Genomic DNA, 20,906 nt, shown 5'->3' with positions numbered 1-20,906 from the left:
ATATAATGATATTTAATAACGATATATAAAAAAATAATGATTTTAAATAATTATTTTCAAAGTTAAATTATGACCATGTCTATATTTAGATGATAAATTTATTGTACTCAATAATCTTCTATCGGATCGTACGCAGTAAACAAGCCTACAGATTATTGTAGAGGCTGTCTGGATTCTTATGACAAATATCCCATGGCATGTTTGCTACAGTTTGTTTGTGTACAAGAACCAGATCTCATTAATCTGGTTTTGAAATATGAAATATTCACTGTCCCCTTTTTGATATTCTCGAATATATTTTGAACTCTATGCATTAAAACGGTCGTACTAAAATAGGATCACGTCGGACGCTTGCCACGATACACGTTTCAGATAAATTTGCTTCATTTTTCTTTCACTCATGACCCGTCGCCGTATAAACGTTCCTGGAATCATTTTTTGTACGGTAACCGCGAGAATTACGACATTAATCAACCGAAATGAACCCTTTAGCGAAACGTCAAAGCGTTTATACGGATCTTAGAGGTAACGAGCTACGCTTACTCGCAGCGAAACAAAAGAATACTCACTCGCTATCCGCCCATCGGCGCGTGTTTCGCAGTTCAAACAAACGCACGCAATCCAACCGCTTTCTCTTAGATAAGACAGTAACTTCGACCAGCATTAATTTCACCTCGGAGATTGTTAAATTAAACGTAAATGTATTTAAACCTTCTTTGTCCTATTGTGTTTTCGTTATTTTTATCTTGCATTCATTAAGTAGCTAAGCGTATTCAGGTTTCGACATAAAAAGCTCTGAGTAAGTTTCGTTATAAAAATGTTTATGAGTCGAATCGGGCGGGTAAATAGAATGGGTCTGGGCCTTTCACTTAGGGCTAACCGATTGTAAGAGGGATTTGAATTCCATGGGGTGAATGGCGCTCAGGTGAATAAGGGAGTCTGGGTCCGTTCGTTCCGATTTAGAATCGTCCGAGCGTCCAAGCAAACATTTCCACTTGATTAGAGAACGACAGTTGCCCGGGACACCTGTGTCTAAGAGTTGACTTTTCTACACGCTTTGTTCGAATCCAGATCGTATCTGACAAAGTTTTATCATTTAGTTCCGATGGGGGCACCATTTGATTTTGTATGACGGAAACGCATTTGTAGTTTGCTAGATCATTGTATCATGTTTAATACATTATTTTGTATCCTGATGTAAAAATATTTTATCATTATTCCAAATATGTAAATAAAAATATTTGTAAGTTTGTCCTTTATGGGTTCCTAAAGCATTCATCCCATTGTGATGAAATTTAAGTGAGGTGTTCTGCGTGCGCTACCGAAGGTGGCCCGAATAAAAACAACTTCCTATGTAGATCCTTATTCTAAGCGTGTGAAGTAAGGACGGGTAGCTAGTTATTAAATATATATATTATGGAGTATTATTTAAAAAAAAAAGAAATAAAAATCTATTCAAAACGAAAAAGAGACTCGAACTTCGTGGATCCATAAAGAAATACTTCTTGTTTATGAAGGTCTGTTTTATTAAACCTTAAACGCGAGGAACCTTTATCGATTCATTATAATAGCAGTTATAGTGGCCGAAATAGGTAATAAATGTGAGAAGCTACATCCATTAACATTACAGGCGGTAATCTCAAGTAAAAAAATAACCCTTTTTAATATATTTCAGTTAGTTGATTTGTATAGATTTAAAAAAAAGATTTTAAGAAACGTCATTATTAACGGATTATATTTGAAATGTATTCTTGAAAAATGTTTTATTTGATGTATGTTAATGTTGAATTTATTGTTACAGACGCACATTCGTTAATGGTCTGGCTATAAGGGCTCATGACTCCTCAAAACGAAACTTTATAACGACAAGCTTCTGCCTACTTCGGTGAGTGAAACTGGTTTACCGTGGTTTTATAATTATAAAATAATATAATGGCTTCAAATAAAATTAGACATTTTTTTGCACAATTTTATAAAGCCTAATGTACTCCTTCTTTACTAAAGAAATTTGACAAACATTTTTAAGAAAATACGATCTCGTTCAAATAAAGATAATGTCATTTAAAAAGAAAATCTTAATCAGTTAAAAAATGCTTAGTTCTTTCATATTTTAAGCATCTTTTTTCTATCAACTGTGTTATATAAACGTTATATATTTAAACGTATAAAATATATTAAAGTATTTTCTACTACAGTACCTAATGTATTTTTTAATACCAGCCTAAAATAAACATCAATCTTGGGAACGTACGAGGTACCCCTTGCAGTTTTTCAATATAGCAACACCTGAGAGCCATTTGTGCGGTGTTTCCTCTAAGCTGCGAGCTTTGTAAATGTTGAACCATTTGTTGCTAGATTGAAAAACTGTTTCATACAACTGCAACAGTTTGGTTCCGCTTTTCGTATTTATACCCGGTTTTACTGGTCGTTTCAGAGAGGCCATTGAAAGCTATACGATGTAGGAAAAATCCAAATACAAAAAACATGTTAATTTTTTTTATTCTCTAAAGTAACAATGTGAGAATGCAGCGAATTTGAAATTTAAAAAAGGAATTCAATTTCGTATGATTCATACTTTATGGCACTATGACTAATTTATTCGATTGTTTCCTAACAAAGAAAATTTGCGTATATGTATAATTAAGAATGTAAATATTAATTCCTTTTTTAATAAAATTCGAAATTAAATTCTTTTTTTAAAATATTTGCTATATTTTTATACTAATAATAAATCACTTCAAAACATGATACGCTGACAAATAATCCTTTAAAAGGTTTACCAAAATCAATTGAACTTTACGCACTTATGCGTCCATGTTTTGATACATGTCCACAAACAAAATATGACCTATCATTTTTCAATGACACTCCCTTTGGACGTATATAGCGGTGTATTTGAATGATGCGTATTTTCAAATATGTCATAAAACTAAGAACTAAGAATGTGTTAGAGATGACATGTCCATTAAAAAATCTATATTTTTAACATTGTTTGTTCTATTTAGTATAACGCATAAATTGATGTTTTAATTATATATTTTCTTATTATTAAAGAGAAATTGTTTTATTTCAAGATAACAGAAATAGAATTATAGTTAAAAATAATAAATGCCGGTTTTAGCTAGTTTAGTTCGTCTTATAAAGTTGTACTTGTAAAAAAAATCTACCAACGAAGAATCTACCAAGAACGAAAGAAGAAAATCATTAATCAAGAAGGCCTTACAACTAACGGTTAATAAAAAAACTGCTTATCGTAATTAATTAATTTCGAATTAATCTTCTAAATTAAAAACGTATTAGCATTGATCGTAATAATGGTGATTTCTATTTTTTTAACCTTATATCACGAGAGAGACGTCAAAACGAATTGTAACATTCAAATGTGATGTAATAAAATTATTTATAATATTAATTTGAGTGGATTATTATTATTAATTAGCCAATTTTATAGTCTGATGTCATTTCCAATATGTTCAGTGTTCCGATTCTCCAATATGTCAATCCCACGACCGACTGCGTTCAAATGACCACGCGGGGTGAGTGACGGGATATACGCCGGCCTGGAGCAAGCTTGCCATAAATTCAACTTTTATTGTTCGATTGTTTAGCCCACGTCGAAAACCCCTGATATTTATTACACGAACGAGCATTTAAAACTATAATTTAAAGCATTCACACCGAAGCGAGCACTTTATCGTCTTCATAGATCAAAATTTACAATTATATTTGTATTGAAAAATACTGTGTACTTAAAAACAATGGGATCGATTACAATTATCAAACGAAGTAATTAGACGTACATATATATTACAATGTGACATATAATATGTCTTCCAATCAGTTACAATTATTACAGATAGTTAAATTGGTCTCTGTTACTTAGCAATTTCCCTGATTAAGGGCATCAATACCTATGTACGGTGGCGACAGCGCGGCAAATAGGTCGATTCAGTTTCATGAATATTTATGCGCTAAGCTAACTTAATATTTGGATACGGCATTTTGTAATACAATATTATTCAGGGCAAGCTATGTATTACAAAGTCGAAGCGAATTTCTTATTTCGATAAACAATATTTGAATCTTTTTTTAATCAAATTAATAACTTACATTATTCACACAAAGCCATCTGATCCCAAACCAAGCAGAGCTCGTACTATGGAAACGAGACAACTGATATACTACGTATATTATTTTTCTTTTGTAAATACATACTTATATAGATAATTACATCCGGACAATATAAACATCAGTTTAACAACTTTTATAATTTATTGTCCCGGTTATTTTGTCAACGTATATAAATGAGATATCGTTATTATATAATATAATAAAATTCATTTAATCCACTTGAAAAATAATAATTTACTTATTCATGTATCAATTACGACTTCAATATTTTATCACCATACCCGAAATAAATGATTGCGGTATAAAATTAAATCTCTCTTTTAATATGCAAAATACTGTCAATTTCAATTTAATATTGTTATGAAGCGTTTACTATTAAACATATTGATGTGTGCTCGAATCAAACGGAATACCGAATGGATACATTACATTCTATTATGAAATTTGCAGTGTTTATCATAATTGATGTGTTATTTATTACTGGCAGTTTGTATGATATCCTTAAGACAATGCCGGTCACTTGCTTCGTTGTCTCTTGACATTGATGGGCACATGCGGGTACTAAATTGGAGTACCGATCAGCCAGACATCCTGTCCCAGCATCGACATGCTTTTGTCAGAGATTCAAAGGTAGTTATCTGAAAATGGGTCAGAGATTTCCGAATGGTATTTTAGGCAAAGGTACTTCAGTATACTCCCTTATTCGTTTTATTTCTTAGATGTAAAAGGTAGTTAGTGTTCGTGTTTTATTATCAATTACGTAATTACATAAAATAAGCTAATGTTTTTGTTAAAATTTATTAAAAGTTTTTATATGAATTTTTTTTAAATAGGTTACTAGGAAGAGAAAAAAGATCGAACATTGTTAGAACGAAATATTTTCAAATGGGCCGTCTAAACGAATGGTGGGTAAAAAATTCAAGAGAATATAAACAAAGGTTTGTTTGGTTGTAGCTGGGAGGTGAGCCTCATTTCAGCAGGCGGATAAGTGCTGGCGTAATCTGTGCTTGGGCTCGTGTAAATGCAAATTGTCCCATAAAGCCATCGCACGGTCCCCTCTCCCATTTTCAATCCCTCCCTCACCCTTAATGAAGAGCCTTAACGCTCTCTTCGGACCTCGAAGCTGGTTCGTCATCTCAACGTTTTACTATACGAAATTAGAATCGCCCCGAAATTGTTCTATCTATGTATCGAATACCTAAATTGTTCGAATGTAATCAAAGTTTCTAATTACAGGGTTAGTTAACGACACGTTACGTAACATATGTCCTTTGTTTTATATAATGTATTATTTAATAATAATAAAATTTAAATTTTATTGGATTAATTATAAAGTTAAATTGAAAGCATAATTTTCTTTTGTGTCAAATCTTCCATATAAAGAAATATGATAGTTGTGTATTTGATGATGATGAGATGAAGCTTTAGTGAGTTGTTCTGAGTACACATGAGAAAATTCCTAGTCCGTATTTTTTTAGTTGTCCTTTAATCTAAACGTCTTATGTTCTATCAACGCGATGCGAAAGGTATGGTCGGCGGGCGGTCTAGTTAATTTATTTTCACACCATATACAATAGTACAGATTATCGCTTTGTATACATCGTTAGTTAGTAATATTATATACTAGTTTTTTAGTATCGGCTATTTAAGTAAGACTCTTTAAGGTGCTGCCCTTATTCTCAAAGGCAGATCCTGTTGTGGGTAACCGTTTTTATATTAAAATACTGCACATATTTTAACATTTGCATAATAGATTAAAGCTTATGTTAAAAATTATTTTCGACGAACTTTTGAAGATTAATTTTATTTATATCTACGACGCAATAGTAATATTTTAAGCGATATAAGATTTAATTCACTGTTTTTATAAAAGATATTTTTTGACGTATTAATAAAGAGATTTTTCAAAAAGTAAAACAAAAAAGTCGGTATACTCGTGTAACTTGTGTAATGTAAAGGAAAAACGAACAATTTCGGGACACTTGGAGCATAGTGTTTGTCAAGGGCATTGCGTTCAGTACCCCACTTGCCTAATTTGAAAGCAGCCACGAACTTCTCATTAACGATTCGCGTCCAATAAATGTTTTATGAACAAAGAGCTTCCCCTTTAGCGGTTGTAGGTGAAACAATAAGTACGCCGCGTGGGGACTCCGTGTTGAATTACAAATACGCTGACTTGACGTGAATTCGAATGAGTTGGACTATTTGTACCTCGGTCTCGCACGGGTATAGTTTCTTTGTTATATTGTTATATCTTAGTGTAAGTGCGACAAGTTGCACACGTTTACTCCAATATCCTAACATAACTAACGTGCAGTGAAAATGCCATTGTAAGCTGCTCAATACTGTACTGTAGCGTAAGAAAAATGATGTTATTACAAAAATATCAGTATGAAACCACGAAGTATAATAAGTTTGTTCAGTTTAATAAAAGTTAGACGTGACTAATATATTTCTTTATACGGTTTATTGAAAATTTCGACGTCGTGAGGTTTACAAAAGTATTCCGTGGAAACACACACAAAATAAAAACTCTGTAAAAACATACATTTATTCTGAAAATGTAGAGTGAATCTACACGAGTGTTGTATAAAAATTCATTCATCTCTGCTTGAACAGATGCGCGGACAAATATAAAATATTCATACGGATGGAATTGGAAAATTCTTCTTTTAGGTTGTTGATTAATAAATAAATACCTCGCAAAACGAAACGATAAAAAATGTATTATTCTAAATTCAAAAAGCAGCAATGCTATTATAATTCTCTAAGAGTTCACTTCATTACTCACCCGTCAAATGTTGACAACTGACTTATTGTAATACAGGTACTATTTTGTGTATTGTTGAAGTGATATAATTTTCATGGTTAATATCGCATGATTTTCTGACATTTCAAGACAGTTTTCTGCAGTATGTTTTGATTTTGTTCTTACAGAATAGGCAACTCGTTTGATATGAGTTACTTTATGAGTTTAATTACAAAATGATCAATTACAAGGCATCCCCACTTTTTTATAACACGTTTTATATAGATTCAAATCACTGTAGATCGTGACGAATGTTATAATTGTTGTATTGGTTCACGAGAAAAATAATTATGGAAGTTTGAAATGTTATATTCTCGGGCGGTCAAGCGAAACGGTGGGAACGTTTTAAATTTGACTTAATCTACATTTGATCCGAACGAAGCTCTTAGCGGTTTTTTAGACCACAATGTTGATACTGTTTTTTATACGTTTTCAAACGTGCTATATTTCACGCTTTGTGATTTAAAAATGAAATAGATATGTTATAATATTATGTGTTTTATATTTAATTGTTATTTTATTATATTTTATTTAGATTGCAGTTAATGCAAAATGAATCAAATTAAAATATTATTAATTCAAATATCAAATAAAATCACTTTTCAAGTTTATATATACCGTTTATAGAGGTTTTAAAATAAAAATATACTTTTATTTACTTTTAATATGCGGTTTCATGGTCCATTTCCCTATATCGGTTTGATTATTTGAATATACCGCGTCTGATATTCGATACTGTTTCAATGGGTTAAGTATCACCGTACAACCTACTGCATTACTATCTGTTATGTACCATAAAACTATTCAAGTAAAACTAATCTGTAATACTTTACAATAAATGTCAAGTTTGCGTAATCAAATACAGTTGTAATCGATACATGTATGTCTAGAGTACATAGATCATCGGATAACAGGGTAAGGCCACTGTGGTAGACTTCGAATCTCGTGAGAGTTGCTTTATAAACCTATAGACATGTTTTGACGTTTAGTGAGATTTCATGGGAACATTTTATTAATTTCATCGTAAAAAATAGAACGATTTATGGTATATTAATATAGATAACAATTATTTATTAATCGTTTGGATTCCAATTTCAAATATTTTATGATGACGTGTTTTATAGCAATAAATTAATTTGTAGACAGATTTTATTAATATTGCTTTTCGTGTGTTTGTATATATTATACAAAGCTTAATTAATTTATATGTAAAGAGATACCGAAGGTTTTAATTTTAGCGAACGTATTTAATTTATTAAGAGCTGGTGTGATCAGTTTTTTTTTCTTTTGATAAATTAATAAATACGTCGTATATTTTTAGTGTTTCAATGTTTTATTCGATAAAATAGAATAGATTTTTTTGTTGCTAATATTTTGAACAAGGAATAGTAAATATCGTTAAATTAGCTGATTATACAATATAAACTTTAACATTGTACTAAATGTCCGTGTCCTTGTTAAGCTTATTTGCATAATAGAAATAGCAACTAATAACGACCTCATATAAAGTCGAGAAGTCAAGGATTCTAATGTTATGAAAAAACTAGTAGGTTTCATAATCTCGGCCTTAACTTCGTCGCATTTGTAAGGAAATGCTAGTTGAACACTCATAGACTATACACACGTATATCATATGCCTACTCCATGCAGGCATATGAGGGCTGAGTAATGAAAAACACAGAATCTTGCCACTTTAGTCTCGGTTAGCTATTTTAATGAATCCTGTTACTTTGTAAAAATGTTTCTGCTTATAAGGTAAAGTTCATTCTTCTATGGGAGATTGTAAGAAAACGACATAGACAAAAGTCAGTTTACTATATAATTTATACTTAATTTTGATTATGCCGAATGTAAAACGGAATTATGCCATGTTTGTGTAAATTATTCGGAATAAACATGTTTATATTTTCGAATATTTGTGTCAATAAAAATCGTATCGTATTGACAGTATTAGTTATTCTAAAGAAATCTCGTGTAAATAAATAAAAATAATAATGTAAGTAAATAAATAATAAAAGATCGTCTCGTGTAAATAATATTATTTGCAAAAATATCGAATCTTTAACAGATACATCAATAAATCTAAGACAGCTATCGGTACGTACAATGACCTCCGGAAGCAGCTGACAAGCGATAAGGCAGGTTCAGAGCGCGCCCATTTATCTTACGGTTGCTTCATTCATGTTTTTACTAGCGAAGTGCAGGATGTGGAACCGCTATAGAATTTCAAAGATGCGTTCCTTTTTTACGACCGTTACTTCTTTATCAGTTGCAGAATGCTTCGGTTTCTGATAAAGTCAGTCGGCTTTGCAAAAATAGCAAATTTGGGTCATGTTTTAGCAGTATATTAATATTAGTTTTAAATATTCGTTTTATCACTATAATAATAATTTAGTGATTTATTGAATTATAAATAGTAATATATAGAATATTACTGATTGTATTTATTATATAAATAAAGGTAAGTATTCAATTTAATTTTTAGGTCGGTTATCTTTTTATATAGAAAACAAATATTTGTTTTTTATATTACATAGAAGTCGTCGCTAACTAATTTCAAAACGTATTTTATCATTATTTGTCTTTGAGATCTTTAGTATAACTAACTAAAGGGTTGTTTGGATAAAATAAAATTGACAATCGAAGGGTCCGACCCTCAAAAATAATATTTCGCGACATTCTTTCGTGCGCCGCTGTATTAATAAGGCTGTGCAATAGTTCCGGACTTTGATTTTATATTTTTAGATTGTAGTGTTGTAAGCTGACAATTTTATATTTAAACAGAGATTTTTAATGCAATGGAAATGTGTAACGTTCAAATGCCCTATTATAAAAAATGTCCAATCAGCCATGTCAATTCGAATTAGTAAATAAACAACTCCCAAATACCCAGACAGTCTATAAGCTCTTCGTTCCACGTTCGACGGATTAAATTTGCAATACAGCGTCTCATTAACGTTTATAATTTAAAAAAAACATGCATTATATATGAAAACTTTTCATTTGTAATTTGACATAAAACAACTTTCGTACTTTCACACTGCTGTGGATTCAAAAATTCTAAATTTATTCTACTCAGATCTTTACTTTATGTATCATAAAACTGCAACGTAAATCCTCTAGCGACAAGTTGTACGTAACAGCCGTAATATATTTATTACCTTATACGCGTATTGCTTATCAAATCTTGGGTACTGTAAAATATATTGTACTCGTAATATCTTATATTTATTGCTAGCAGTGAGCGTGATGTACGACGTAATAGGTAATGACGTCAACACAGCGTAAAAACTTTTCTTATTCAATGCAAGGATTGTGTTTTGCCCGACTGAATGGTTAGTTGGAAATGAAATCCTCCCATTCATTCGCTCATTCATTCATAAAACGCATTACTGTCGCCGAGTGCCCTAACCCCGTCTCGGCTGCTGCGGATACGTAAGAGAATCCCTCATACGTTGAAATAGGGAATGAGTAGTGAAACGTTGGATTTGGTTGCGAGCTACGCTTTCGGAAACGCGGGCAAGCTTAGCCGTATGCAACTTTATACAGCCGTCGGGTATCAAGCGTCTGCGCTTTGTATTCGCCTTTAATAAAACTGAAAGAATATAATCAATTATTTTGCGTTTCTATTCAAATGTTCTTAGTTGCATTTGGAACTTATAGATCAATTGATGAAATGTATTCGTTCATTTATCGACAATACTTTAGTGGTATTAACACATAATTGCATAATGATAGATTGGTATACTAATAAGGTTTTATTTTTTCAAAATAACGCCAGCTATATAATTTATCATATGAATTATTGACAACTGATTTACGATCGCGGCTTTGTCCGCATGGTGGAGAGGTGTTATGTATAAAAAAGTATCTTATGTCCTTCCTTGGGGCTTAAGCTAGCTTCATGCCAAACTTGATCAAAATAAGATCAGTAGTTTAGCCATGAAAACTTAACAAACAGACAGAGCTACTTTCAGATTTATTATATTAGTATAGTCATAGATCTTCCTTAAAAAGAGGTTGTATATGTTCATCTGATATAGTTCTTTGAATATCGAACAAATTCTTTCGCTAACATAATGGAAAGCTTAATTTATTGTAAGCACCGATTTCTCACTATAAAAAGAATGTAAATGTTTTCCGTGATCATTTACCTAAAACCCACTCAATTTAATAACCCTAAAAGAGGCGCTATATCTCATACGAAATCCGAGGGATATTCGCCCTGGCTCGGTCGGCGTTGGCATCCAATGGCTTCCAAGTGATGATAACGATCCAACGCCTCATGAGCTATTTTATTACTCAGCCTTACCAACTTTGCAAAGATGCGCCACCGATAGGATTGACTAATTTCCAGTATTTCCTCCAAAGCATTGCGAATCTTCATTAGGTTCGAGCCATTTGCAAGGCTTAGAGGTCGATCCGTGCGACATTACTGACGTAAGTACGTCATTTACACTTTTCCAAGTCATCTCCATTAAAATACCACGACTTCATTTCATCCGCTTGATATTAAATTATGAAAATGTAATCATAACTTTTAACTTTTTTTTAAATAATGTTTTGGTGATATATGAATATTTTTCTTCGAAATAACCGTGATAATGTAAAATAGCCTTTATGTTTTAATATTTTTATTCCACATCTCTAAAAACTTTTGAGTTTTGGTTATAGTAAAGGCAAAGTTTCGCTCACACGCTAATGCGCAAAGAGAAAATTTAATGTTAAATATACGATACAAAGCTGGCCTTAACGAAGCATTCAATGTCTGAGTATTTTTTAATCGAGTTAAATGTATACAAGCTTGCTTTTAATCTGCGCCTTTTGCTTTGGCCCAAATCCGTTCATTGACTATTCATCCGTGGCCCGCATCCAATCGAGGCGAGTTGAACGTAATCCAAGCGACGAAAGTCAAAGCGAAAGCATGTTGGTGTTCGCTAAAAGCCCTTTGGCGAGTACAGCGAGTTGGTACCGCGCAGCAGTCTTCTAGCTCACGCCATTACAGGGCCAAGTGGCAAGTTTTGTGCTCGACTCATGGACGATTCATCGACGCCTCTCGTTAGGGCTCACGCTTGAATGCCGCCTTAGCACTCCTCATTATTGCGTTTATAAAAGCGTCCATAGAGAAACCTGATTCACTAAGACCGCTCTGTTGCGATGAAAGAGAAAATGGGATTGTGTAGACGTTTTGTTCGGGAAGGTTCTTTTTTATCCTTTTAGCTATGAGTTTGTTTTGTGGACGATCTAAAGAGAAATTTTGTGCCAATGTCTTGTATTGTGAATGTAACGAGGTAACATTTCTCGCGTTTGTTGTCAAATTGTATTAATTTTTTAAGAAATTCTCTGAGAATATAATATTGCGAGCATTACATATGGTTGCTTCTTATATATCAAGTCGTTGTTATCATGTTAATATATATACTTATGTCATCAGGTAATCTATCAGAGTATAGTAGAGCCTTTACAATATACTTAAACTAATCACTTCAGTTTTGTGGTATCGATATACATATAATTTGTAATATAAATTAATAAATCCATCTGTGATTGTGAGAAAGCGTTGGGGTTCTCTAATCTGGCATTGATTACAAAATCAATATCCATGGAATATAACTATTGGCAGGTGTTCTCCCTCGCAACATTAAAATTTGTTAGCCACCGCGAAATAGGGTGTGGACACTTTATCATCGTTTATTTAGATTAACTTTCATATCGCCTTAATAAAACGACCCTAAAGACCGATTACGTTACTAAAATAACGAAGGTGTATACGTAATTGTCAAAATATTTTAGTTTACTTTTCTAATTTATAACGATGACAGTTTGCTATTGCTAGCCTTTAAATAAAAATTCTTAAAAAATACTTTTTTAGTGATAGTCTTTTTTTTTTTATTACTAATCGATAGATTTTTGTGTCCGTCTCTTTTTTTAAGTTTGATTCTCTCCGTTAATTGCGGACTTGACTTAAATACCAGGTCGGGCCAATAAAACATCATCGGGTTTTTTTTGTAGAAGATACTCAATAGCAGCCCGTTGTCTAGAAGTTGGAAGCACGTAAAACCGTTGGTCCTGCTCCTGAAGTAATTCCGGTCATGTCAGATTGTCGTCCCATTTAATTGCGAGGCTGAGGAAATAGAGAGTGGATCTGTGTGTGCGCACACACTTATGTACTATTATATAACCTGCGCAGTTATTTTTTGAGATTGGCCGCAATAGCCGAAATCAATCAGGAGGAAGACAACTTATAACTCTCCGTATAAAATAATAGATAATGTAGGATGTAAATGGTATCGCTACATTTCAGTTAAAATGATAATAGTTAAAAACGTAACAAGAAAAAAGTACACCAACATTGCACGCTTGATTTTAACACACAAACTAATTCAATTTACTCTTCTTCCGTAAAGGGAAGTTTTGTCGTTTATTCTCCTACAATTTAGTGTAAAGTTACAATAGCTATTCGAACGTTGTCACTCAGCTTGGTTTTGTTTGTTCTTGGACTTCTTAGTCAGAGAAGTTTCCTCATTACGCCACTTAGATCTCGACACCACTCTGAATATTAGGCGGACCATACTAACATTTGTATGTAACGTTAGCTTTAGAATATGAAACTCGTATTTCATTTTGTTTCATTCCAAAACAATATTTTTATATCTCGACTGAGCCATAACATCGCTGGAACATATCAGCAGTTTTTGTTGTATTGAATTGTATCTGAACAATTAGAAAATAGAAAAATATTTTCATTTCCAAGCAAACCATCAACAAGTGGATTTAAATAATAAAAATAATATAATATTTCTGTTGAAATAAACATATTGAAAATTTATATTGGCTTAAAATTAATAATTATTTTTAAAATGGCAACACACGATTTAAGCGACTCATAAAAGCAGAGAGGGTTCGGATATTTCTCGGGAAGAGGAGCGGTTAACCGACTTTTACACTGCTTTTATTGTCTCAACTCCCCCTGTAAACCCTCCTTTGCGTTAGTAATGTCTCAAGTTGTATTAACACCGTGATAACTTTAGTAAACGCTCCCAACATTCACCACTGTTTATTACCTTTACAATTATACATGAATAAGAGGATAGTTTTGATAATTTCAATGGGCTGATGATTTTGTCTGATATTAATAGGAGTACCAAAACTGATATTGAATTTGCTTTGGGACGAGGTGTTCAGTAAATTACGCGCGGCTCTATTACATTTAATGTTATTATGGCTCGTTTCGGTTGTGTATTTCGCAATAGGTAAAATAAATTTTGGTTCAATATGTAACTTCGGGTCTTGCGTTTAAGTTCATTGAATTGCTAATGATAAGACATTAAGACATTACTTTTTAAGACATTTTTCGTATAATTCTTATTCATTTATTACAAATCTTTCGATTAGGGATTTTTTGGGAAATCGTATTTACTAAATTTCGTAAAAGAATTCAAAGGGAATTAGACTTATCAAAATCCCTCGTCTTAATGTCAAAAGCGTTACTCAACTTTTCAATAAGAAAACATTCAAATTCCATTAGAAGTGCGTTTAAGAAATGAAATCAAAACAAAGTTTTCTTCACATTTGATTTTATCAAAAGGAAATTAAAACATAGCCGCTGCTCATTTCATGGAATGTTAGTTGAGTAAAAAATTTCCAACAAATTTAGCGGTTTCGATCGATGACGTTGGTAATGGAAAAGTTCAATAGGTAACAACAAAGGCCGATACAAGTTAACGAAGCTCACGAAAGCGAAATTCATGATGGGAGCGCGCTCTGGTGGACAGGAAATTAAAAGACAAAAGAGTGCCGCTTAGAACAATGTGGACTCGGGAATGGAGGGCGTGCCGTTCCCTTCGCTTCCTTATCGGAGCCGCTTAGCCACGACTACCTTAGACTAAGAGTTAAATTATGAATGAAGTGTTATTCAAAACCATACTGCCTTAAGTGCCTGAATTGTGATATCAATCTAACAGCATGTCATATTCTCGAAGTTCTTAAAGTAATTGTGACAAATCTATAATAAAATTGATTATTATATTTAAATAGTTTTTAACACTCATAGCAGCAGTTGATATTATCATTCAACCATTTTCGTCCACGTGATTAAGTAATACCGTTCGAACATAACGGAATTAATCCGGTCTTATACGGGAATCTAATGTATACGGAGTGTGTAGACGTATGGTTTCTGTAATTCAGGCGAGCTGGCGTAATCCATTCGTACGGTGATATCGAATTGCTGGGGGACAATTTCTCACGTCTCCGACGTAACGTCAACTTCCTATATGATATTCTATTTGATATTTTTTTTATATTACATTTTGCACACGTGGATTATAATTAAAAGTCGTTGAACATTTGATTTCGGATAAACGATAACTGACAAAGAGATGGAACAAGCGCCATATTCCTGACTCTGTTTTCTAATTCAATTTGCATTCGAAATCAAAAACTTTTCGTGACACTGTTTTGCATTATTAATACTTTGGCATAGCGTGATCTCCCGAGAGGCACACTAGAAGCTATAAATTGAATTCCAACCTTCGCAATTAGTTATTCCCGCGCGTGAAAACTTTCGAGATCGTTCGCCTTCGTTAACAGATGTTACGGTGCTATTCATTATACATTCCATCGAAATGTAAAGCTGAACATTTAATATAAAGTACCGATGTTCCTTTGTTGAGCAATGAAACAGTTTGGAAAGTATTATCGAGGAATCACTTGGGCGTTGACGGATTAGTGAAATAGGCTTAGGCTCTAGTTTCCCGTTTATAAAATACATCCATCTTGCATGCGACCGCGAGACGATAAATAAAGGTACGCAATATTTCCTCTAAATGGTTAGAACGAGACTAGCTGAAGCATTATCCCTTGCGCCATGTGGTCTTATTCTGGCGCCAGTGCAAGAAATGACGTCAAATTTATGTATCGTCCTGGATTTAAGGTTCCTATAATATATACAATCCAGAAAGCTTTATATACTTAAATAGTTAAATTTGTTAGCAAATGTATATTTTTATGACATAATCAATTATGTACCTTGAACTATCTGAAAATTGTACTTCAATTTAATTTTAAAATGCTTGTCTTCGTTATTATTACCAAGATTGGAGTTAAATTGTCAAGAATGGATAAATTTAATAGTTATTATGTATATTAAGTATAATTTAAAGGATACGAATGTCCAACTTTTTGCATTAAAACACTTTACCCCTTTCTAAAGAGGAACGTTTTCTTATCGCTTTAATTTAGGACTAAAAATTTCATTCCTCCTCTGATAACTAAAATATTTATGCATCTGGTGTGTGGTTGAAATTTTATAATGTCGTATTGTAACTCTTTGTAATAATAATAAAAGCAATGGAACTTTATTGTTTTCAGTGATAGGATGTCAAATGGACAAAGTTTACCTCAGTGTGTAGTGATATGATAATAAAAAAAGTGTATATATTTAAATACGGCATAAAAACAGTTAAATACTCGAATTTTTTTTCTTTAACTCGAAATATGCTCTCTGTATTTACTGCCTTGTTTATTTTGTTCTTTTATCGGGCGAGTTTATGTATTGTTTATATTTTTTGGTATTTGAAATTACAATTTTTTTTCTTTTTTATTGCAGGTCCAAGGTAGCGTATACATGAGATGTTATGGGCTCACGCGGCTTTGAAAAGTGGCAGTGGTTGGTGGTAGTCGTGGCGTGGGCATGTGGTGCCGCTGCAAGAACTCTATGCCCACCGCGATGTGCATGCGACGACGCATTGAGAGCTGCCTCGTGCGCAAATGCCGGTCTAGAGATCGTTCCCATCCAATTGAACCCAGAAGCAACCCACATCAACTTAACTCACAATGCCATCGACAATCTTTTGTATACGTTCGCTTTTTATACACAACTCACCATCCTCGATATATCTTATAATCGTGTACAAGATTTAGGTAGTAAGAATTTCGATAACAATATGGAGATGACTCACCTGAATGTTAGTCACAATGCGCTAAAACGACTGGATAAAGACACATTTGTGGGCCTTAAGAGATTGATTGATTTAGACTTATCAGATAATGAAATTTCAAACATACATCTTCAAACTTTTAAGGATCTAACTACACTAGAACGGCTCGATTTATCAAACAACAAACTTGTGAATTTCGAAGCTGAAACATTTGAACCACTTTCTTCCCTTAAAATACTTTCTCTTAAAAATAATTCTATTTTAGAAATACCATCAGCAAATCTGTTTTTTGTTGTTCATTTGGAATATTTGGATCTCTCAGAAAATTTAATTCAACAAATAGATAAGCATGGAATTCCATTTTTGAAAGAGTTGAAGCATTTAGATTTTAACAATAATATCATTGAAGGTGTCGACCAGTTGGGTTTTCACAATTTACCTTCTCTGCGTTATTTAGATCTCAGCGATAATAATTTGACATCGATCCCTACATCCGCTCTGTCGAAACTATCAAACTTGTCACATTTGTACTTAAGTGGAAACTTTTTTCATAACATTTCATCATTGTCTTTCCAAAGCTTGTTCCACTTAAAACATTTGCATTTGAGTAGACTGTATGAGCTAGAGAAAGTAGATTCCAGAGCATTTGTAGATAATATTAATTTACAAAAAATATGGATGAATGAAAATTTAAAAGTGAGAGAGGTTCCACCAAGACTATTTCATGGAAATCCAAAATTAACGCACATTTATATGAGAAATAATGCACTAGAAACGCTTGAAGCATCTCATTTCCCAATCGATACTCTTCAAGAACTAGAGATTTCTGGTAATCCTTTTGTATGCAATTGTTCTTTACTTTGGCTTTGGAAACTCGGTAGAGACTGTGAAATACGTAACAAAAAGTTTGACAATACAAGTACTATATTGAGGATCGACTATGAGGATGTGAAATGTGCGGCGCCTGGACATTTAACAGGCGTTTTATTCGTGCAAATTCCGGAATCAGAGTTTAGATGTTCAAGTGGATGGGTGGTTGTTGCGATTGTGGTGCTAACTGTGAGTATAATTATAAGTATCGTGGGTGGATTCCTGTATTTCATGGGTCCGTTAAAAAGGTGTAAAGGAGATAAATCAAAGCAAGTTATGAACAGTGTAATGTTAAACGCTGACGTATCTAAATTAGGAAATGGATTAGGATACTCAACACGCAGTAGGGAGCAGGATAATAAAAGAGAAGTGGACAGGTATCTTATGATCGGTTCGTCAGTAACCAACAATTTTCACTCCTTAAATCCTCCCTGGCATAGTGTGGACAAAAATCCATATTATCAAGAAGATAGCGAAGAACATATCTATCAGCAATTCGCATATGAAACTATACCTCATCACAGAACCCCAGAGAAGCCACACATAGTGTACGTTTAACAAAAATTTACAATTATGGACAATAAAAATCGAGTAATATCATTCCTTCGTCGTATTATGGAAGACATTCATTATAGACATAGTGATTGACGGAGATATTGAATTTTGCAATAATGTAAATAGTGATGGTTAAAACTGTAATATGTGATAGCTTTGTATATAGATATGTAAATATAATATTACCGATAAAGACATTTTCGATTGTGTACTTAAATTGTTTAGACATGTTATATTGACGTCGTTTTAATAATTTGCCCTTTATTATTAATCTCCTTTTAGATTTAGTATTGATTTGTAATGGTCATAGTTATGTTTGCATTTAAGTTTATGCAGTAAGTTTTTTCAGATGTAACACAAATTTATAAAATATGTACACAATAGATTATTTAATCGTTTCGTTTTAGTAATTCCTGAACAATATTGATGCGATTTGTAAAATAATTTAAAAATAATAATGACATGTAATTTATATGATAAATATCTGTGTAATTGCATAGTAGTTATACATATATTTTCTGAATGAAAACACCAAAACATGATGAAAACTTTGTACAAATGCGAGCAATATAGATTAATAATTTCAAATACTATAATACGTTAATTTTTATTAAATCATTGTTATAGCGTGTAATTGTATTTAGAAGAAAACAGAATAACATGTATATGTACTGCTTAGAAAAATCATAGCCTATCTGCATAGAAGTTCTAGAGTATTTGCCTCAATTTGTAATGGCAATGTTCTTGCAATTAAACATTTCATTTGGTATACGAGATAATTCTAAGGCCTCGATTTCGTGTTAGAGTTGTTTGCACGGGGCCAATATTTGAGCCAATGTTTGTATGGGTTGGCTATTTGACTGTCTTCCTAATTTGAAACCTTAAAAACGAGTTTGATTAGCGAATTTTTAATTATAAACTTTATTAAAAACCAATAAAGTATATTTAACTGGAATATATTGTATGTTTAAATTTAAAAATGAAGGCAAATACTTTAGCGTTAAAACTTATCATATAGAAAATATTATTATAAACCAGCTGCTCTGATGGTGAGGGGTACAAATCAAATAATTACATTATTTATTGGCTATTTTTGTATATTGATTTCATGATAATTATTTGAAGCATTTCGTTGAAAAGATATTAAATTAATATTTTTATACTTAGGGAATATTAATTGTATGAGACAAGTGGTTCAAAGTTACTAACTAAGTTCGTTTACTCTTCTTATCTTTGTGTACGTAAGTTGCTCAAATTGTTTCGTATACTTAAATTTTTATGACGTACATAAATAATATATTAGCATAAAAAATATTTACAAAATAGTTATATAATAAGCAATACAGATAAATAATAATAATAAGGTCATTGACATTATATATAATTTTAAAATTCGAAAAAACATTATTAATTTATATTTAAAAATATATTCACTTAATTGCCTAAATGATTATCTTATTGTTAGTAACTTTAGAACCACAAAAATAATGTTATAGCTGAAATTAATCTTAAAATATACTTTTTTAACAATTCTATTTATCTTATATACTTTTCATAATATATGCCTACTTCATAACCAATCAACTATACCTATTCAATCGATAGTACAGTCATAGTGATAGCGTAAGACTATTTATACATACTTACTACTTTAAAAATTTTGTTATGAAACTTATTTAAATATATAATGCATTGAAACAAACGACAAATAAACAATTAAAAACAATTATTTGATTTTTTATTAAGAATCCTTTTAGAAGACAAAATATGAAATGAAATGTCTGATACATATTTATTTAATAAAACCACGTTAAATAAATAACATGATTTTTGATACTTAGTAAATATGGAATAAACATTTTTTTTATTAAAAAAGAAATTCAGAGATTAGAGATTGCATACAAATATCGACCTTTCAATACATTTATACGGTTTTTCACACAAATCATTTATGGGTTAAGCATATGGTTTAATTTGTGACCTTAACATTGTTTTTAGAGAAAAAAGTGGAGTATTATTATACATTTCTGAACTAAAAAGTAGTTAAATCGATTGTTTGATTATATGAATAGGTTATTGTACAATTTATATGTATTTAATTATTTTTTTCACACAGTATCTTCTTAATACAAATAGTATGTAACCAGATTTTATTTAAACAGGACCTCTCTAACAGAAATATTGTCGTCAGTTTCTATTGTTACTGTTGCACGCGATGACTATTTTCAAAAAATATTTTAAATTGAATTGTCAGTTTTATCATTAGAAAAATGATAAAATATTTACATATAAAATACGAGTAAAGTACAGAAGTAACAGTAGCAAAAGGTATGTAAAGTAAAATGCTCTTTATACAAGGCAAAAGCTCTCTTAAGGAGTGGGTTGAATGTTGGTAGACTTAAATGATGATGTGCTACTGATCAACTTTAGTCACTGCGGTCATTCTTAACGAAAAATAGCCAACTGCGCAGAACATATTATAGTGTACAAGTTTATGCGCAAACATTAGTACTTACTGCATAACCCGATCCGACAGGAAATCCGACACGACCGGAAATAGTTCAGGCTCAGAACAAGGTGGCATTGGAGTGAAAGCTTTA

General features: G+C 32.0%; 1 protein-coding gene across 1 annotated transcript in view; it reads left to right on the top strand.

The window, feature by feature from the left end:
• Positions 1–20,032, top strand: part of LOC126781088 (tsukushi-like) — a 61,065-nt gene extending 41,033 nt beyond the window's left edge. The window contains exons 2-3 of the mRNA XM_050505913.1: positions 1,802–1,885; positions 16,551–20,032. Of these exons, the coding sequence (XP_050361870.1) occupies positions 16,579–18,309 (1,731 nt within the window). The 5' untranslated portion in view covers positions 1,802–1,885; positions 16,551–16,578 and the 3' untranslated portion in view covers positions 18,310–20,032. The remainder of the gene's footprint in view (positions 1–1,801; positions 1,886–16,550) is intronic.
• Positions 20,033–20,906: the final 874 nt, after the last annotated feature.

Source organism: Nymphalis io, chromosome 1 (genome assembly GCF_905147045.1).
Source record: "Nymphalis io chromosome 1, ilAglIoxx1.1, whole genome shotgun sequence".
Classification (NCBI taxonomy): Eukaryota; Metazoa; Arthropoda; class Insecta; order Lepidoptera; family Nymphalidae; genus Nymphalis; species Nymphalis io.
This window is presented reverse-complemented; position numbering and strand designations above follow the sequence as displayed.